At 42.9% G+C, this 22221-nt stretch overlaps 1 protein-coding gene across 1 annotated transcript in view; it reads left to right on the top strand.

The window, feature by feature from the left end:
- The window catches only part of LOC122187658, a 199163-nt gene that overhangs the window by 10069 nt on the left and 166873 nt on the right, over positions 1–22221 (top strand). Inside the window, exon 2 of the mRNA XM_042885375.1 lies at positions 3698–3733. Coding sequence (XP_042741309.1) covers positions 3698–3733 — 36 coding nt within the window. The remainder of the gene's footprint in view (positions 1–3697; positions 3734–22221) is intronic.

Genomic DNA, 22221 nt, shown 5'->3' with positions numbered 1-22221 from the left:
CATTTTCCTCGTGTTCCACATAGGTCGTTTTTAAAAGTGGTTCATTATGGCCTAACAAGCAATGGGAATCTTTCAAACTGGGGAAAAGTGAACGAGGGTGAGTCAAAGGGGTCCAGTGATGAAGCTGATGGTGAAAAAAGGGGAAGAAGTAGGAAGCGCTGGACCGCTCTGAATACCACTGAGCCTGCCCAAAGGGGCATTAGCACGTATCTATCATATCTCAATAGCACATATCTATGAGACATTGAGAAAGAGTAAAGATGTATGCCAAAGTACTGCCTACGTGTGTTTTAGCTGTATAAATGTAGAACCTGAACTCTGAGGGTGTGCACTCTCTTCTCAAGTTACCCGGTGTGCACCGTGAAGAATAAAGGAATGCCACTTTCTAACACCACATTGGAGCTAGAGAGTTTTCTTCCCGGATTTGAGATGATCAATGAATCTTCGAGATGGTTTAACTCTGTCTCTACAGAAATGGTAATCTTTGTAAAATAAATAAAGAAATAGGGAGGTATATAAAAAAATAGCCCACAATTAGAAGAGGGAAAAATGAGCAGGGAACAAAATGGATATTCTAGCAGTTGTAGTAAGCTTCACTGGCAAGGATAAATTGATTTTACTTTAAATTGAATGCTGTTTAAATAGTTTGAGTTTCAAGAGTTGCATATGGTGACAAATGGTTCAACCTCTTCTCCTCTTAACAAAACGTTTTACAATTTGCCTTAAAGTTCCCCAGGTCTGCAGTGTTAATTTGAACACAGAGGTGCTGAGTGATTACTTCAAAAATAGTTCTTACAATGGAAGGGAGGTACTGCATCAGGAAGAACAGGAATTCTTACAGAAAAACAGTGGGGCACTTGTTATTGGTTAGGTTCAAAGTCATGACTTCTGCTGAACTGCAAAGGTCTTTATATATATATGAAAAGCAATGAATAAATGCACCCAGCAGAATCTGTGAATCCAGTCTTGGGAGTAGCGCCACTGACAGGACCATCATCAGTATGCAAAGTCCTTCTATATAATGGCTTTCTTTGGTAAAATTTTTCATTTGTTTTTAGAAGACTTTTAAGATTACGTTATATTTAATTAGCTAAGTGAGCTTTGGGGATGGGAGAATTTTCCTCCTGTGAGTGAAAAAAGTGACATAACCCACAGTGTTTCTGTAGCAGGAGATCTTCCTCATCTTAAAGGTCATTGATTCAGTGAGGCTGATGGGTGAGGGAAGTCTTCAGACGTACAGGAAAAGATACCGGGGAGAATGCACATAAGGAAAGGGGTTTGGGATCACTGCTCAGACAGAACAACGTACCGTTATTTTTCTGTAAGGCATCAGAGTAGGCAAAATACCAAAAAAAGGGCAAAGCTTTCAACATTAGAGTTTTATTTTACTCCTTCATTTCCAATGCAAAGTTCAGGGCAAGTGCAGTGAAGTTTGTGAACCTTTCAGCAATAGTTGGCCAAGTTTCAAACAAGCCTGAAATGGTTTGTGGTTTTGGGTGCAAATCGGATTGGGTTTGGTCCCAAGCCACTTGAATCACAGCACTTTCATCTGCACGCAGCTTTATATTTCAACCTTCATTGCAGTCCAGATCCTGAAGATTTCCTTCTTGGGGAATGTCCAGCCTTCCTGGACACTTTTGCCCTTTAGAACTTAAAGGGATGGCATGTAATTGCTTTCTTCCCAGCCAGCTCCTGGTTGGGTATTCCTGGGAAATACTCTCTGTGTTAGATGCTAAGCCCTGGGGCCCAGATAGGGCAGCTTTTAGCACTGGTTCTCTGGTATGAAATGCAGAAGTTCCTTTTCTTATCACTTCAGTACTGTTGTCACTGACTGCTCCCCAATATCTCATGTCTGTTGTCACTTGAGCAGTGAATTAGGAAACACCCAGTTCTTCCTAGTGGAATGTGCAGCACTGTTTACATGTAAGGACTGATTTGCAAACACTTCTTGAGTAACGCAAGTCTGTCAGCATCTGCTTTTATGAGACCAGTGCTCAGAAAAGAACTACCTATCTGAATGGTTCCACTTGTCAACTACTTCTCTGCTAAGGATGATAACAATAGGAGATAACTTGGTTTGTGGATATTTTTTGTTATTATTGTTTTAAGTGCGACTGCACAGATAAGAAATCTTCCAGATCGCTGTTAAACTGTCCAAATGCTGCCTTGATGTACACACTTTGAAGCTGCTTTGTTCTGCAGTCCACAGCAAAGTCTAAATCTTCAACCAATTTAACTGTTCAGTGCCTTTTTTTTAGTGTATTTTGATACAGATCACATAATGTAATCTCTTCATTTTGAATAGTGCCTTTTACTTGGGCTGTGTAACCCTGAGAATTGCTTCTTATAAAAAGCCAGACAACCTAGGTGTGTGATTTTTGTATCAGAGTTAGTTACGTGTGCATGCAGCTAACATGAGGGGAAATTTTCGCACAAACCTCCTTTCCCACCAGTTCCTGTCTTCATCCTTGTTTGCTACTTCTGTCAGTGCTTCTCTTCTCAGACCAGTGTCTGCTTTCAGCCCTCAAATGCTTCCTTCCCCACCCCACACCTAGGGATTTTTTCCATGTTCTTTTCAAACACAAATACGTCTCTACAGGATGTAGGCTACACAGGTGAATCTGTTGGCATGTTCTGAACCTGTGAAAGCAAAGCTCTCACCAGAAGTGCTATATTCCCACAGGGCTTTAGTACATCCAAACTGAGAGTATTATTGGGAGCAGTAAATGTTTGCAGGATAAACAGAATTTCTTCATGGAAGCACAACAAATTGCACCACACACTGCCAATCACTGCAAGCTTATCTTCTAAGCATTATAGAATTCAGGATTTGCTTCTGATCTCACCCTAGCTTTTTCTGATGTTAATTCCAAGGAAGGGAGTTATGCCTGACTTGCATCACTCTGAAGTCAAAGCACAAGTCAGGACATTCTGGGATCTTCCTGAATGAATCTGCTGGAGAATTGCGTCGTTGATGGCTATATAAAGTTAGCCTCAGAGAGCTTCCAAACTGAGAGTCTTGTGCTAGAAAAGTTCCTTGGTTTCCACATCCAGATTGAAGTTTCAGTGTGGTAGAACCATATAAACATGATTATTCTCTTAGAGAACTGGTAATCTTAAAGAGAAAGGGTAAGTTTTGAGCATGCAGTCTAACCAGGGTGCTGCTAGGCATGGATTTCTAGCATTGCCTTTTTGCAGTGTAGTCTGCAAAGCCTCCTCTCCTCTCTCCCTCTTATGCTGAGCTCCTTTCTAGGTAACTGCTAGACTCCATTTTTCTAACTGCTGGCTTTCCCCCTCTCTTCTTTTAACCCACTCTCCCAGAGAGAGTCCTGAATACATAAAAAGCTTTTGCAATGTGCCCTGAAGCATGTGTACTGGTGAAGCGCATACAGTGTAATTATGGATAGCACAATGCAACATCATGAAGCGCCTTTATTTACAGCTTCTCTATCATGAGAGCATAATGAACAGATTCAGTGAGGAAATGCAAAAGCAGATGCCTTTGGCTGGCTCCTGTTGTTCTCTTTTTGGCAAAGACAGAGGGACGAGTCTATCCTGGGACAGCCCCGTTGAAGTCAGATGAGTTACACCAGGCAGGAACTGGAACTTCTTTCTTTCCTTCTTTTTCTCCTTCTTTTTTAAAGAATTTGGTTGCCAGATCTCTTTCCCCTGACTATCACAATTTCTCTTTCCACAGAAAGCCTGTGAGAAAAGACTCTCTGCTTCCGAAAAGGTAGGATAACTTTTTAGTCACTAATGGCTCATTTCCTCAGCGGTAAGCAAGCAGTTCTGTGCTTCTCTACAGATGCCTGTAATCAAAAACTTAATATCTAACCACCTACGGGAAAAAAAAGATACTGAAATCCTAAAATCTAACTTATGAATGAGTCAGGAACAATGGACAGCACTGACAATGTACTAACACGCAGCTGTGATGCTTTCGGTGTATGAAATCTGCTTAGAACTGGCCTAGGTATCAGCATACAGTATTACTTGAAATGTGTAAATATACCCTGCGTGCTCTGAGGTGCAACGTCAGACAAAGCTGCTGGGTGCGGGTGTCTGTGAAAGCACCCCATTTTCTGGAAACTTTAGGGAAGAGGAACTGGTGGCAACTCATAGAATCAGCCATATTTGGAAATGGAAATCTTTAAAGCAAGTTTATTAGGGCATACCTGGGATGGCAACTCATAGAACTGCTTTAATAGCAGAAGCTACCAGGACTGCTGATGCTTTGTGCTTGCTAGTGCTGCGGCTATACTTGTGTTTTTTTTCTTTACTGAGGGCCTGAATAGAGCCTCTCATACAAAACCTGCCATTTACAATTTGCCTTTTGCTGAGGCCTCCTTTGTGTTCATGTAAGGCAGCTGGCAAAGGGTTGACTCCCCAGAGGAGAGTCTTGCCAGCACTTGCTGATCAATATTCAGCAGAGTCCTCTGCTCATTACAGAGCCATTGATTATCTCTGGAAGGTTGCTCCTCCTGTGTGAGTGTCATTTTTCAGTCTTTTCCCTTTAGTTCCCTTCCCCCAAGCTCCCATGAGGAGAGAGTACTGGGATGGAAATGAGGTTCCATTTCAGAATGTGAATAGTTTGTCTTAGGATGTCAAAAGTGCTTGGAAAGTAGGTTATTTCTCCACTGCCCAGTTATTGTGTGTATCAACTCTGTCCTTTTAATTTCAGCGACTTTCCTAATGCCTGTAAATTGTGGCCTTTATGGTATTTGTTGCAGTTGACTTAAGCAGGTTGTATTAGTTACATTGAGATTTGGTCTCCTGTGGCAAGAGGGAAAACCCACATCTTTTACACAGCTGCAGCTGACCTTTCTGACCTCTGGCACAGCAGAGGAGAGCTGTGGCTTTATGTTCCATGCCATTCACATGCAAATGGACCGGGAGGCTCAAGGGGAAACGAAAACATGGTGCAAGCCCTCATCTGACATGCTACACTCAGATTATACCCACACACACTGCATAGAGAAATTCCCTTTCTCTAATACAGTGAGCTGTTTTGCACGGAACAACACCTGCCCATCACCCTGCAGTCAGTCTGGCAAAAATCATATCTAACTATCTGCTTTTAAATGCAAATGTGCACTTATGGGCACACTAAGTCACCAGCACTGCATACTGTGCTAAGTCAACAGAGAACTGTGAGATAAACATGCATTTATTCCCAGTGGTAGAACAGATGCCTGACATGTGGATGGATACAAAAAACCTACTTGAACAACTGTTTTGGTTAATTTGAGTTCCGTACTTCATTGTAAATACGGCATTAGCAATCACGGCACAGATTGCATGTGAAAAATGCAAGATTTAAGTCTCGAGTGTGGAAAGGACAGCTGGAACTAAGAGATATGTGTAAAAGAAAGGTGATTGGTAAAGCACACAATGCTCATCTCCACTAAACTAGTCAGTTTGAGGTAGTACTTCTGCAAAGAGCAGAAACTATGCTGTGCTGTGACTACAGGTATGGAGTGACCCCTTCAGCAGAAGAACTGAGCCTGTTTCGGTGGGTACTAATTGAGTATACCTAACATTCTGTCTGTAATAAGGAAGCTGAAAGGCAATAGCTCCCAATCTTTACCCTGCTTGTCTCTTGGCTTGAATCTGAAGTAATTGCTGCACTGAAGGTAGACACCTTTTCTTCTCCTGCCCTTACTACAGGGTGAGGATCTCCAAGGACAAACAGACTTGCTGCCTAGTTTTGTGCAAAGCACTTGTGAACTAGAAAAGTTCCAGGGAACTGAAAGCCAGAAATATGTTCTTGCTGTGGGGCTTTTCCAAGAAAGTGATGAGGTGCTGGAACAGGCTGCCTGGAGAGGTTGTGGATGCCCCGTCCGTCCCTGGAGGTGTTCAAGGCCAGGTTGGATGGGGCCCTGGACAGTGTGATCTAGTATTAAGTATGGAGGTTGGAGGCCTGCATGCATCAGGGGGATTAGAGCTTGATGATCCTTGAGATCCCTTCCAACCGAAGCCATTCTGTGACTTTATGTCTCCTGTGGAGGATGGTAGCATTCACTCTAGAACAAACGTAGGTCAGACCTGGTTAGCAGCTGGCACTGCTGTGCCTTGGTACATGTCACAGAGAGCTCTGTGCCTTGTCAGTACTGGCAGTTCAGCCCTGGTCTCCAGGGGCTGGTTGAGAGCCAGCTCTGTGACCACTGCCAGCAATCTGATCTTCTCCAGTGATTGGCACATATCTGAGACGTGATGACAGGAAAATGGCAAACGGGGATTTGTTTCATCAAGGAGCGTTCCTGTCAGCTCCCTGTCTTCCTGACAGAGGCATGTGTGATCCGACTGCCAGTGAAGTTTGGTGAAGCCTAAATCTGGAGTTAAAGTACAAGTGGACAATGGAGAGACAGTTTCTCCTCTGATGGAGAGCGAGCTGTCCCAGGCACGGCAGAAGAGTGGCTCCAAATGCCTTCCTGTTTGTCAGGAAGTGTTTTCTTTCTGGTTTCAGCGGTCAGCCCATGGCTGTTAAATAGCCCATGGCTATGTTCAGCAAAAAGGCTGTGTTGTTATTTGAGGGACAGGATCAAAAAAAAAAGATACAATTGTGTAATAAGGTAGGGACAGATATCATTCTGATCTTTCTTGTACTTCCAGTTTAGCTTTCAGCTGTCTTTAATATACCTGAGATATATTCAGAGGATGAGGAGAAAGACTCATATTATGTCTTGGCTAGAGAATGTTACCAGCATATTAACTATATCTTAATGAGTAGCATAACATTCCCCTTCCTCTATTAAGGGAAATTCTTCCTGGCCCATTTTTACAGACATTAGCCTGTAGTAATTGCATCAATGAAAAGTCCTAGAGGGAAAAACTGAATTGAATGTTTCTTGCTAATGCAGCACATGGAGCAAAGGAAGTTAACAGGCAGAACCCCAACAGTTCACATCATTTGTCAACAAATCTATCTGATGCACACAAACCGGTGCAGTCTTCCAGGGTGCGGTGCTTTGGGATGTGGTTGGGCGTTAGGGATGCAGAGTGCTCTCAGGGGTGCAGTGACAGCCAGTGAGCTAAAAAGCAGCAAGCTCTTCGTGAAATACTGCACGAGAAATCTCCAAAGAGATGTGAAATGCCTCCAAAGCCATCTTGTGTGCTTGGCAAGTGAAATCATTTTTCCATCGAGATTTTTATTATGCAGATTATGCCTTCTAGCTGCAAAATGACATTTAAAGAAACAGAAAAGACTTCATATGAATAATACATTAAATATACTGTAGTTCATAGAACAAGGCAAACACACAGTTTCAGCTGTAGACTGTCCTAATGTTGAGTGAATGAAATAAAGTATTCAGCACCATCGATTCTGTTTATGATCTTCTGATGGAATTTGCATCACACATTAAGTGCATTCATTAGACCTAATTAGCAAGAAGAACTCAGAATTTTAAGCTATGTTTCTCTTAAATAGAGACCATCTGTCAGTAGTGCATTTCACTTGGCTAGCTATACCTTCACTAATACTAGGTAAACTTAAGTCTTATCTAGTTAAAATTGCTGGCTAACCTTACTCCAGGATGCTGCAGACAGTCTCCTTCAGGTAAAACTAAACTACTGCCATGTTTTATATTAAAAGAAAACAGCAGGGCTCTGGACATGTCAATAGCTACATAGAATTTGAATAAAGAAGTATACAAAAACAAAACAAAAACAAACACACAAACAAAAAAAAAACAAACCAGAATTTTATGCGTGTGAGATTGAAAGATGTTCTGAGTGTGTGTTATATTGATTATGAGGAGTCTGCATCAAATTTGGGGATGTTTTTTAGTGGAGAAAGATTATGTGTTCCTGGCTTGGCAGCAAACGTGGAAAGGAGGTTACAGAAATCATCTGTATAGTGGCTGTTTTTAGCTGTAAAATCATGTGTCAGTGTTGTCATGCAGTCAAAATAGCCATTGTGGATTGATTTCCACAAGTGATATGTCAATATTCCTATATTTGCAAATATGGCAAAAGAAATGTCCTTTGGAATTCATGAGTGCAGAATAAAGTTTTGAAAGATCAGGGCTTTTGTTGAGAGTGTTATTCCTGTATCTTTAAAAATCCCTTAAGGGACACAGATACGAAGCAATAGCCCGTTTTGGGGGCTGTGCAGATTTGTAGATCTACTTTATGTCTGTAACATCTACAGACTTCTCAGACTACTTTGGTCTGAACCAGTCTGTTCAAACAGGAGACAGCAGCGGTCACTGAACACTTGTGGACTGCATTTTAGTAGGGGCCTCCATGAACAGAATACAGAACATTGTCTGGAAGAAATAAAACTCCAGCGTCCAGAACTGTATGGCAGGCTGTGCAGAATTCAGCATCAGGTATGCAAGTTCAGACACTGCTGTGTACTTACCACTAAATTAACTGTCCAGAAAGTACCTTCAGTGATCCTTGTCCCCAGGCAGAGGGTTCCTGAGCTCTTTGTGCAAAAATCAGCATTCACACTGCAAACAAAGCAGACTTCTGTTACATAGAAGTGAGTTCTTACCCTGCACAGTTAAGCAGCATATTCTAGTGTTTTTTCAGTCCTTGATTAAATGCAAGTAAAAAGACCTGCTAAGTAATCTGCCTTGTGTGTTTATTACCTAAATGATGACAATAAAGGTGCTACAGTTCTCTGCTGCTTTCCATGCTGAAACTGTGCCAAGTATTTTCCCCTGAGCAGATGAATGGAATGCTGGCTATTCTGTTTGCTGTCAGTGCAGGCTTTGAAAGCAAAGACAGAATCTGGATTAATTTGTCTGCAGTTAGAACTTGCTTGCATTCTGGTTCTAAAGGTGGTTTTAGGAAGAGTACAGTGATAGGTTTGTTAGTACATGACAGCTGAATCTGTCCCACACAACAATTAATCTTCGCAGACACTTGCTCTCATCATTAGCTTTCTGGTAACTTGTGTTAACTTCTAACATAAGGAAGCACCTGTAATGACTGTGTCCTTTGAAATGAAGGAAAAGAGAAGGAAAACAAGATTTTATTTTTATGGTAAAGAATGAAACCAAAAGAGCTTAGAGAGGAAGAGCTGTGAGAAGAGCAGACGGTTTACAGAGAGTCAGGACACAATTTGTTATCTTTTCCTTATAATATGCCCCGACTTCCCCCATTGTTTGTACAGAAGTTGTCACCATGGTGTTTGAGTACCTTCTCCACCGATTCAGTCTTCCAGCGTATCAGCGATGTAGCAAAAGGACAATGAGGGGTGGATACAGAAAATAATTTGCTTAAAGTCATTTGGAAAGCCTGATATAGTGCAAGGCACTGAATGCTGATGACCTGACCTTCACCTGATATCTGTCCTTTACTTTAGGAATGAATGAAGTCCAAAGACTGAAAGCAATCCACACTATTATTTCCTGTAATTATTGCCTTTTTATATTTACTCAAACCCAGGCTAATCTACTTGTTACTCAAGTGACTCAAGATTATTAGCTTCAGTCTCTCTTTAAAAGAAAACTAAGATTGGCATATTATTTGTGTTCAGAGAAATGGAAGCAATGAAAAATGGAATATTTGAAATCTCCCAGGTGAAATTGATGAATGCTTTCACGTTCATTTGCAATTTCCCCTTTAGACTCATAGCACAGATTCAGGATCATAATTAAGATTTGTGTTCTGCCAATTATATATATGTATATTTTTAGGAAAAAAAAAAAAAAAAGCTATTAGATTATTATCTTTCCCATATTTTCTTGAGGGGACATTCTGTGAGTCTTTGGACTCAACATAACATACATGTGAAAGTATTTGAGATACTTCAAATTATAATAACAAACGACTGAGCTGAAACCTTGGAAGATGAAGCATTAAAACACACACTTCAAGTAACATTTGCTTGCTTGCGGTCAGATTGCTACAAATACGATCTCTGCTTTTTATTTTTTTTACAGTGTTTATTGTAACTATAAGTAGCATAGAGGAAAATATGGCTAATGTGGTGAATTTGAGGGTGTACTGAGGGACAAATATCTGTAGGAAATTATCAGTTCTAGCTTTTGGGGAAAGGGCTGTCATTTGGCAGAGGACAGAGATCCTGCATTGATGCAAAGCCTCTGTTACAGTTGAGCTTTACATCGTTACTAAAAGATAAATGTGTTAAGACTCTTTCAACGTTACGACCGTGGAGCTGAGCAAAAAAAGAGACCATTATCTACAATATCTGTCAAGACTGGCAAATGCACCATGCTAGCTTGCCAAGTGCAGGATTTGTTCACTGGAGGATTATCTGCTCATTTAGTCCAAAAGAGAAAATGATATAATTTCTTTGGTTCTATTAGTTTATTGTGACAATTTTTGGAGGCTAATTATGAAATCTCAGCAAGTAAATCTAAGCTCCCTTTTTCTTGTTTCACTTTCCAGGTTTACAAGATGATTTAAGGTGCACTAATTTGACTGGCAGGAGTCTCTAGTCTTGAATTTTACTTAGAGGGCAACTTTTTGTGACAGGAGCTATCTTGTGGGGGAGAGGGCAACAGCACAGCATGCCAGGAATGTGGGGGTTTCTGTTCGTAAATGATTTGCATGATTTACTCAGACGTAGGAAATCTGCTGAGACTGCGTATCGAACACTGCGTTTGGTTTTGGGCTGCTCACTTCAAGAATGCTTGAGTGTGTGTGGAGAAAAGCAGCACAGCTGGTGAAAGGTCCGGAACACAAGGCTTCTGAGCGAGGCGAGGAAAGCAGATGGGTCAGTCTGGAGGAGAGGGGCAGAGGAAGGACCTTCTTGCTCCCTGCAACCACCTGCGCTAAGGCACAAGCAGGAAGTCTCAACATCCAAACTGGCTGCCCAGGGGAGTGGTGGAATCCCCGTTGCAGGAGGTGTTAAGAGACACGCTGCTGTGGCACGGTTGGGCTTGATGAATCCTGAAGATCCTTTCCAAGCAGACCCTACCCTTCTGTGAAATAACCAAGAAGGAGGGGGTGCAGCAAACATCCAGCTTGACATGTGGGCACTGTGCAACAAGGCAATGGGTCAGGTTCAGCCCAGGAGCCCACAGACTGCCACAGAAGCAGGCTGTCACAAGTGGTGTCTTCCCAGGCTGGTCGTGGTTCCCGCATGACCCCCCTCGGTGCCAGCACCTCTCTGCGCTCGGCGGCTGGGCGCGAAACCCCCAGCGCCTCGTGTGAGCTCGCAACCCTTCAGGGCCCGGGGTTTCAAGCACACTTTATTGCTGCCCTTTAACGGCAAGTCGCGGCGCCTTAGCGCGAAGTTATTCCAAACGAGGAGGTCAGGCGCGCATTCTGTCCCGCAGGCAACGACACACGTACACCGACACTTCCCGCCCTACCCCGCTCCCCGCCCGGAGCCGCGGGACGGAATGGCGGGCGCTGCCTCCTGGCGGCCGGGTCCCTCAGCGGCTCCGGGCGGCGTTTCTGTCCGCAGAGCAACGCGAGCGTCGTCCTCGCAAGCTGGAACCGTCAGGTGTCAGCCTTGCTCTGCTATCCGTACGGCGTTATGCCCGTCGTCCTCCCACAGGCTGCCTTCATCTGCCTGCCAGAGACATGAAACTGAGAGCTGTGACCTTTATTTGCTATAGGATCGTAGAGTCCTTAGAGTTGGAAGAGACATTTAAAGGTCATCTAGTCCAGCTCCTCTGCAATGATCAGGGACACCCACAGCTCCATCAGGTGCTCAGAGCCCAGATCACCATGATCTTAGGTCTCCATGGATGGGGCATCCATCGCATCTCTGGGCAGCCTGTGCCGGTGCCTCACTCCCGCACTGTAAAAGATTTTCTCCTTATATCCAACCTAATCTCCCCTCTTAATGCTTGAGGCCATTTCCCCTTGTCCTGTCACAACAGACCCTGCTAAAGAGTCTGTCCCCTTCTTTCCTGTTGCTCCCCTTTAGATACTGACAGGCTGCCCTCAGCTCTCCCCCTGCCTTCTCTTCTCCATCTGCACAGCCCCAGCTCTCTCAGCCTGTCCTGTAGGAGAGCTGTTCCATCCCTGGCATCATTTCTGCGGCCCTCCTCTGGACGTGCTCCAACAGCTCCATGTCTCTCCTGTGCTGAGGACTCCACATCTGGACGCAGTGCTCCAGGTGAGGCCTCACAGCACAGAGCAGAGGGGCAGGACCACCTCCCTGACCTTCTGGCCGCACATTTTTTGGTGCAGTCCAGAATACAGTTGGCTTTCTGGACTGTGAGGGCACATTACTGGCTTATGTCCAGCTGCCATCCACCAGTGCAACCCAGATCGTCTTTGACAGGGCTGCACTCAATCTCCAGCTTGTATTGGTAGCGAGGGTTGCCTCAACCCAGGTGTACTTGGATTTGTTGAACCTCATGACGTTCACCTGGACCCACTGCTCAGCTTGTCTATGTTCCTCTGGATGGTGTCCCATCCCTCTGGTGTGTCAAATGCACCCCACAGCTTGGTGTCATCAGCAAACTTGTCGAGGGTGCTCTTGACCCCACTGTTAGTGCCACTGATGAAGATATTAAAGAGTGTCAGTCCCAGCAGCCTGGGAGCACCACTCATCACTGATCTCCGTTCAGACATTGAGCCATTGACCACCACCATCTGAACTCAATCCTGCAGCCAGTTCTTCATTCACTGAACAGTCCACCCATCAAATCCTTATCTTTCCAATTTGGAAAGAAGGATGCTGTGGGCTACTGTGTCAAAGGCCTTCCTGAAGTTGAGACAGATGATATCAGTGGCTCTTCTCTTGTCCATTGATTCAGAGGCCACTATGTTGGTCACGCAGGATTTGCCCTTGGCGAAGCCATGCTGTTCTCCCATATTGCCTTCCTATCTTCCACGTGCCTTAGCATAGCTTCCACGAGGATTATCTATGTTTTGATGTTAATTCTGACATTCTCTACTCAGTTCTGAAGAACATGTATTGCGTTTACAAATCTTAAAAACAAAAACAAACAAAAAAACCCACCCTTGGATCTTAAAGGGTTCTGACTAAACAAAGTCTTCTTAAAATAAACCCCAAATGGAAAAGATCCAGTTGTCAGACTGTTAAACACCAAAGCAAAGCAAAGCCCCAGGGAAATGTATGTGTAGTAGTCAGTGGTCTCACTGTTCCTTGGGGGCTGATAGTAATAAACATGGCATATGTCCAGGGGGAACATGGCCATGGCAGAGAGGAAACCGCTGTCTCATGCGAATAATGAGGTAAGGCAGTGCAAAAACTGATTTATAGGTGTGAATGAAATTTAAAGGACAAACGTGCATACATTCCATAGATGGAAGACTGCTCAGGAAATAGCATGAAAGAAAGTGAAGAAGAAAGTAACTATGATGACTAGAAATAACCCAAAACACTACTGTTTTTTCTTTAGCTCCCTAAAGACTGCAGGTCTTTGTTTTCAGGGCATGAGCTACTGTTTGGCAGGTTTCCTGAACCACTCTATCTATTCACTTCGTGCTAATGTGAAAGTGCCCAGACTCCCTGGAAGGAGGGCTTTGTTGGAAACCTTTCATTACTGAGGATTAGCTGTTTGGTAAACCCTCCTCTCCTTTAATAGTCTGCGGAAGTGCTGGCTAATGAAGGGCTCATTGTGGTGGTGCCGTGAGTGTGGGACTCCATTTTATTGCTCAGATTTGAAGCCAGGGTTTTTTAGCTCCCAAGAAGACCGAAGGGTCTCCAAAGAGTCACACTCTTTGGCTCTGTCAAAAACATTTTTTAAGAATTTGCGTTCCTTTCTCAGTATTCTTGCTGAGTTTATGGTCTGAACACTTCATAGAATTGCAGAATCAGTAAGGTTGGAAAAGGACAGTAAGATCAACCATCAACTCATCCCTACCATGCCCACTAAACCTTGTCCTTTGGTGCCACATCTGCGTGTATCCTGAACACCTCTAGGGATGGTGACTCCACCACTTCCCTGGGCAGCCTGTGCCAATGTTTGACCACTCTTTCTAAGAAGAATTTTTTCCCAATATCCAACCTGAGAAGCCACAGAAGCTACTTGAGAGGACATAGCCATTCATGTCCATGGACTGGGCTATACCAGAAGTGCGTGTCCTTGCAAGTCCCCTCTCTTCATACCTCACAATCCATTGGGATCAGTGGAGCCCCCTGTCAACTAGAAGAAAGGGAATATGGAACACATAAAGAAGCCAGAAAAAACCTCCACCAATTCACAGATCTGCAAGCTCATCAACCTTCTCCAGGTTCAGGTGAAAATCGTGGACCAATTCTCCTGGAAGTGCGTTTATGATGACTGGAAACTGTCAGCATAGGTTTGCCACAGGTAAATGATATCCAGCTCACCTGATTGCCTTCTTGTGATAAAATGAAAGGATTTGTAGTCCTACAAGTGATTTTCTCACTTACATTAACAAGACTTTCGATGCCATCTCTCAAAATACTTTTGTATCCAAGTAAACACGTTATGGTCTGGATGAATGAACAATCCAGGGGTAAAAAGTAGTTGACTGGACAGGTTCAGAGGGTGGTGATTAGTTAGCAACACTCTGCCTGGAGACCAAGAGTAACATCTGCCCCAGCACTGGTCCTGTTCAACACCTTTATCACCAGTGTGGAGGAGATAACAAAGTGTACTGGGAGAGGTGACAGTTGGCTGATGTGCTTGAGGGCAGGGCTGCTATCTAGAGGGGTCTTGACAGGCCCAATGAATGTCAACAGAAGCCTAAGAAAGAAGACTTAGAAAGTGTTGTGCTGAAGACTGGGGACAGCTTATTTGAAACATTTTCTTCTAATACCAACATGAGAACTGAAAGAACATGGGTGCCAGCTTCAGTGCATAATGCAGCTGTACAGCTCTTGATGGAGCCAAGTATGGGCATCCTCATCTCACCCTCCAGTCAGGTGGAAGATGTGGCAGGCAAGCTTAGGATGTATTTCTTCACTGATAGAGTTCCTTATTTGTTTTAAAACCCAAGAGATTTAAAGTTCGGTTACTGGTTTTTGTTTTTTTTTTTTTAATCAAAGTGATGTGCTAGAATACAACCCATTTTCTATGAAAAATATATCAGTAAATCTTAAATAATGAATAAATAGGGTTGAAAATCAGTCTGTGACGTCAAGCAGGATTCTTCTGTCTCAGTAATAAATCCCTTTCACTAATGCTCCCGAGCCATTAGTTATATACAAAGGGAAAAATAATTGCAGTGCCAAGCTGTAACACTGTAAAAAGATTAGATTATTTGGTTATTTCCTGTGGGGGAAAAACAAAATAAAACAAACAAAAAAAGCAACCCACCAAAACATACAAAATATTCAAAGCTCGTGAAGATATGGAACTCATTTGTGGATTTGTTTTGCTCATTGCTTCACAAACTCAGTGATCTCAGGATGCATCCAACTGCTTGTCGTAACGCTTTCTTACGCACGCAGCCAGAATCACGATTGCCCTCAATCAGAGCACAGATGGGATACAAGAGCAGAAAAAGGGCTGGCTGTGGTCAGCCAAAAAGCACCTCTGAATCCTAGTGAAGGAACTGCAGCAGATCACAATGACCCAGAGGAACTGATGCAGACAAAAATGTAAGTCAGTGCACGTGCACGTCTGCTGCCAGAGTGCCTATGTTGCAGCTGTGTTCTGTGGTCATTCATGCTTGATGTATGGGAAGAGGCAGTGTCTGAGAGGAGCAAATGTCTGTATGAAAGTCTAATTATGGAGTCTGGACACACACAACTGTTCAGCAAGCCTCTGCACATGAATCAGTGCTCATTGCTGAGACTATTTAGCAGAGGCATCAGCACCAGATTTATGTGTTTTTCCTGTCACTGCATTGCTATTAAGTTAAAAGGTGATGGACAGAGATCCCGTGGGACTGATGGTCTCTGTGTTGTTCTGTAGCTGGTTCCTAGCATAGACAGGGATTTCTGAATGTAATCGAACCTTCCTCTGTGTCAGTGGGGAAACAGAGGACGTTGAGGTCAATATGGAAGTGTCTGGGATGAAAGAGCTAATTTACATCCATTCCCACGCCATATAAATGGAAGCTGTGTGAACTGACCATTCATAGTAATTGTCACACTAAGTGTGTTCCTGCCTCTGGGTTGCATGAGGTGCACTGCACTGCATTGGCTGGGCTGTGTGGGGGCTGCCAGCTCTCACTGGGTGTGCTGTAGGGCTGCTGACATCCCAGGGGATGCCTTGGGGCACCTGGCTCCCAGGGCTGGGCACAGCAACACATCCCGTACTCAGGACCTGTGCAATGGCAGGCGTCATGTAGGTTTGCTTCCACCCCCTGGCAAATTGCTGTACAGATAACTCACATCTTTGGTACCTTTCCTGGTGTTGTACCATGCATCGTACCAGTTTTCTTTTGGGAAAGCAATGGGCAACCAAACAGAGATAGTTGGCTGCAGTGTTTGCCCAGCATACCTCCCCACTGCCCTGTTTTTCCTTTTCATATTGCAGCTTTCCTGAGGTGCCTAGGGATGCAGTGTTTACATATGGAAATATCTTAGATCTTGTTAACATTCAGATAAATATAATTTTGCTTGTCAAAGATATTTTAGATGAATGGCTTTGAAAACCATTTTAATTATTTAGTTGTACTCCTTTTGTAATACAACATTTTACTCAAAAATGTGTGTCTAAAACCAGAAAAACATCAAATTTGGATTCGTATGCTCCCAGTAATGTCGACTCCCTAAAATCTGTGCTGAACTTTCTGTGTCTAAATGTTACCTGGTAGATATATTTTTTATTTCATACGTGAGGTTTCCCTCTTACCATTGGCCTTTGCTGTCTATTAAGGACCATCTTTTACACAAAGTCAGGCCAGAAGTTATTTCTAGATAAGATGCTTGATCTAAAGTTAAAGCCTGCTTAGTTCTGAAGTTTCAAAAATAAAACTGAAACGTGAATCTGGTCAGATCCCATGTTAGAAATCTCAAATACACTGTCAGGCCAAAAAAGATTTTGATTTAGGAAAAGCAAAAGCAGAATAACTCTCTCTCGTTGTAAATGTATGAGAGGCTTCTGTTCCCCATGACTTGCACTGCTGCTTGTAGCACTGCAGACGTGTGTTTCCTTTCATGAATTATTTTCGGAACAAATTCACTGTGCTACAGGAGAGTCTGTGGAGATGCCTCTCACTGTACAACCAGCATTAATACCCACTGAAATCTGCACGAGATGCCAGCTAATCTTCAGCTTTGTAGTTCCAGATCCATACAGTCTCATTCAGCCTCATAATTTATTCTTCATCTGTGAAGAGCTCCAAGCACTTTACATAAACAGTTGTGTTTTGCTGGTTTGCCAGTGCTGCTTAGGCAGCAGCCAGAGTCTGATTTGTAATTGAAATAAGATAGTAGCTGTCTAATGGTTCTCAGTGTGATGGTGTCCCCTTGGAAACGGGAAGTTCTGAGGCTTTCAGCATTTCTGAGAACAATTTTTGTCATAGTTGGCAGCAGTTTGCCCTCCACCCCAGCCCCCAGCTCCTTGCTTTGCCATGGGAAAAACTGCCAAAAGACCTTAACCTTGCTGCCAGGTCCTGGTCTCAAGCTTGGGCTCATAGTCAACATAGTGATGAGAGAGCCTGCAAAAGGACTGAGGACTCTTACTGTGCAGCTGTAGATGAACTTATGGACACAGAACAGTAGCATGGAAACCTTCCTAATACTAAAGGAAGCCCTTCTCTTTCAAGCTGTACTCGGACGTAGCACCTCCATCATCACTGGGTATAGATAGTGCCATCCTTCCGCACATAGCACTAACAGGGATATTAATTCACCAGTTAAATGTGACTGCTGAAAGGACACAAGCATTGTTGCAGTTACTAGGAGTGTGATGTATTTATTTAGACTGCACACACTGTGCCCCAGGAAGTTTTGTGGGAGTGTTTCTGCAACGTTCATGTATTTCAATACTGAACCGTATAAGAATCTTCTCTTTAGATTACTGGCACAAGCTACCATCTAGGCTTTCTTGTTTGAAACTGAGCATGTATCTTCTGAGGAAATCCTGGTCTGCTAGCAGAATCATCTTGTGATCACATCATCTGTATAAAGCAGTATGCGCTGACACCTCCTGCTGGTATCAGATGAGAGATTTGTTATGACGTAATGTAACAGAGAGTAATTCTTCCAAATAGAGTCTTTTTTTAACTTTATGGTTAAAAAGCAAGCAAAAGAAAGGAACAAAAATCTGTTTTCATACCCCCAGATTTTCCTTTTTTCCCCCAAGCTCCCTGATAGATCAGTAAGTCACTGCCTGTCCTCACATCCCTCCCATATTTCCACCTGTGGATGCAGCTTTGTTATCACTGCTACTGCAACTTTTTTCCAAGCACTCTTTGAGTCAGAAGCCCAGATCTTCCCACTGGAAGCCAATATACGAAGTCCCATTTTCCTGCAGGCCTGTTTAAGTCTTCCTCTTTCCACATCGTCTTACTGCCATCATGTAGTTTCTTTCTCCAGACACGCGGTACCTTGTGTGATGGCAACCTGAATTCCATTTTAAATTGGCACATTTGAACAAAACTTATGAGCACTGTGGGAGGCACAGGCCCCTTCAGTATGGCTATTATAGCCATGTCATCTAGTGAGGACACTGGTTATTAACCCCTGGCAGGAAACACAGAGTACTGAGTGGTTACACTCTTGTTTTTCAGACTTCACAGCCAAACCAAACACCAGACTTTCCACGCGTTGAATGCTTGACCTCTGGTGTCAAGTAATTTGACCTCTGGCTTTGCATTGATCATACTGGATGAAATACTTATGATCTTAACCTGCTATATGGCATTTCTCTATTCCATCTATAAACAAACAGCGAAGTGGAAACTGCTGGTGGATAGCATTAATCTCACTGAGTAAAAACAGTGTGACAATTCCTGAATTGCTGTGAATGTGAAATGATATATTTTTTGTTTTTTGACAACATTTCCAACTAGGCAGACACAGCTGTATTTACAACTGATGCTTGCAGCGTGTCTAGACAAGTTGTCCCCTTATGTCTACTAGAAGGATATATAGTATTTCATCACATATAGTGGCATTCTTTCAACCAAAGCCTGTCTACATGTGAAAACGATGTATACTTTCCAAGGTAACAGTGAAGGAAAGCCTCAGTCCTTAGGACAATAATTAGGGCTTAACCATTAAACTGAATTCATGAGTGCATAAGAGATTTTGAAACTTATTTCCTGTTTATTGATGTTGTTTTTGTTGTGTTTTTTTTTTTTTTTTTAATATAGAGTCTTATTCTATTATCATAATTTACATTTTAGAACACAAAGAGGAAATTTTGATGCAAGTGCAGAAGTCTTCCCAAGATCTCTATTTGTTCTGCATTACAAACCTTGTTTTGCTGTGCCTTGATCTCATATATTTGTGCGTAAGATCTTTGATTAATAATGGTGGGTTTCATGAAGTCATACATAAGTAGCATATAAATGTGTTACAAATGCTTTTCCTTTTCATGTGCTAATTTTGCAATCATGTGAATATACTCATTATCTTTATAGTCTTCTTTGTAAACATGCTTTGCTTGTGGTTTTATGGTTTAGACATTTCCTTTCTCTTTCTTTACTCCATTATTCTACTTAAGATGAATGTCAGACTTATGTACTCAGTGTTGTACAGGTTCACTCCATGGTCTGCTAATTTCCATGTCTTTTCAAAAATACCTGTGAGTACACTGAAGTTATCTTGTTAATTTCCAATATGCATCTATAAATGGAATCGAGACAGCAAATCTTTAGCTGACTTGCTCTCAATTTCTATACCTGTTCTTTGTAAAAGCTACTTATAAGGCTGTCTTAACTTCATGTTAATGATTACTTTCTATTGTTGAAACAAAACTTTCAGTCTTTGCCATTTCTCAGCTGCTAATTTAATCCGTTTCCTTTTATCAAAAAAGCAGCTTTTTCTTTTGCTGTTTTTATTACCTGTGTACTAAAAGTCCTCATCTTTCCCCAATTTGTCACAGTAACTTCATAGAATCATTTGAGTTGGAAGGGACCCTTAATGGTCACCTGGTCCAACTCCCCTGCACTGAACAGGGATGCTACAACTCAATCAGATGCCTGGTGCAGCCTGAGCTTGAATATTTCAAGGATGGGGCATCGACCACATCTCTGGGCAACCTGTGCCAGTGCCTAACCACTCTTATTAATTAGAACTTCTTCCTTATAGCCAATCTAAATCACCCCTCTTTTAGTTTGAAGCCATTTCCCCTTGTCCTGTCACGGCAGATCCTGCTGAAGAGTTGCTAAACAGGCAACTGCTGACAGGCTGCTCTCAGGTCTCACCTTCTCTTCTCAAGGCTGTGCATCCCCAGCTCTCTCAGCCTGACCTCATCAGGAAGGTCTTCCATCCTTAAGATTATTTTTTGTGGCAAACTTCTTGCACATTTTCATGTAGCCTCTAACTTACTGTGTCTTACAGGAGTATTTATTCTTTCTCACTGTCTTCCTTTTTTGTCCATTGTAGTTAGAGGTATTCTCAGGAGAGAATTCAAATCACACTGAGGTTTCTTCATACTTCTAACTATGCTTCAATGGGAGAACTGTAGTCTGTTGAAAAATTAAATGTTATAATTTTGAATCTCCCCCCATGTCTAGAGTACAGTACTGACTACTTCTTGCTCTTGAATATTCTCAGATTTTAATTTTTGTATATTTGAAAAATCTAAATTATTATACCTTTGAATTCTATTAGCTCAGTCCTGAAAAAATCACAGACATCGTAGTCAGTATTGATCATTACTATGTTGTCTAACACTCAGGTCCTTAAATACTTACGTTATCCCTCATTGCCTCTAGTGAGTCACTATTTTTGACATAGATTCTTCAGGCAAACTTGAGTTGAAGTTGTATTGCATGGATTAAATAACTTCCAATGCTACCAGGAAGCAATGAGAAGATTTAATATCTTGCATTTCCTGTACAAAGAAGTCTTATAAGTGTGGCACCTATAAGTTGAAGGGCAGCTCCTGGTCAGAATCAGCTCCAGGATTAAAGTCTGTGGTTCTCATTTAGCCTTAAGGGCTGACCTCAGCCACCCAATCTCAGCCTGGCAAAGCTCCCCTACCCCTGGGTAGGCAATGTCTACTCAGGGGTAGTTTCTCCTCATTTACTCCCTGCAGGCTTACTCACAAGTGGTCCATCTGTAAACAAGTGAGGTGAGGCAGAAATGTGCAAGCTGCCTGTGGCCTCCACCTGGCCTCTGCCTGGTACAATTCCCTGCGTGGGGCTGATCTGCAGAACCTCCTTCCACCAGGGGGCAGCTGTCAAAAGGAGTGTGATGGGCTGGCCTGGCTCCAGGTGAGAGCAAAGAATTTGGGGCTAGTTTTTCTGCTCTTAATTTCTTCCCTTTAGCCACCACCTATGGCATTAAGCTTAAGGAAGGCTTCCCACAATGAAAGCAAATGCAGTGTTTTTTCCCATTTCCCCACAAGATCCATCCTCAATCTGATCATCCTTAATCTGAGCTAGTCACAGTGCAGTTATTTGTCATCCCAAACTACAAGAAGACAAAGCTGTAAACATCCAGTAATTCATCAGAAAGATGAGCGTGCAATCAGCGTATCCCTGAGCTCCATCCTTTGCAGCTCTGGCACACTTTCTGCAGTCTAAAGAGGGAAGAGCAGAGAAGGTTGGCAGCTACTGACAGAGCTCAGCACTCCATCTCCTCCCTTTATGAATGGTATAGAGCCACTTACACCTTGTGTGGTTAGTGTCAGGCCATCAGCAAAACTGCAGAAGACAGTGGACAGCACCATTATCTCTGAGTGACTATAGTCTGAGAACAAATGGGATATGGATGAATGGGGGATGAGAAGGTAGGTGAACGGCCAGTTAACCTCTAAGGCAGGCAGGAGAGTGCCTGCACTGGTGCAAAAGTGAGTTCCTGTTGGTCACCAGAGCTATAAACTTTTCTAATTCTGGAAACTCTCAGTATTACCCTAATGAAAACACAACTTATGCAATGGTGACTGCTGACATGAGAGCAAGGGCTGACCTTTCTTTCCCTGCCAGCATGCCTGCGGTTCCCCATAACATGCAACACAGTGGAGACACTTTGGTGCCTAGCATTGTTACTTCTGCCCCTACTTTGTACACTGAACAGCGATAATAAAGCTAAGTAAAGCTTGAACACTAAGTGAGTATTGTTCATTCCTGTGCTGAAATGAAGGTTGGAACTTGTGGAAAACAATTTACGTTGCATAATTAAAGACTATACTGTAATACTTAAGAGAACTACTTCAGAGCCCTACTGGTAACCTGAATTCTGGTGATTCTTAATGCTTGAAAGCTTGGTTTTGCAACTGG

This window comes from Lagopus leucura, unplaced genomic scaffold, assembly GCF_019238085.1.
Source record: "Lagopus leucura isolate 7727_CA_CO unplaced genomic scaffold, USGS_WTPT01 Super-Scaffold_100049, whole genome shotgun sequence".
NCBI classification, from domain to species: domain Eukaryota; kingdom Metazoa; phylum Chordata; class Aves; order Galliformes; family Phasianidae; genus Lagopus; species Lagopus leucura.
Note: the sequence above shows the minus strand (reverse complement) of the source record. Positions and strands in the feature narration are given on the sequence as shown.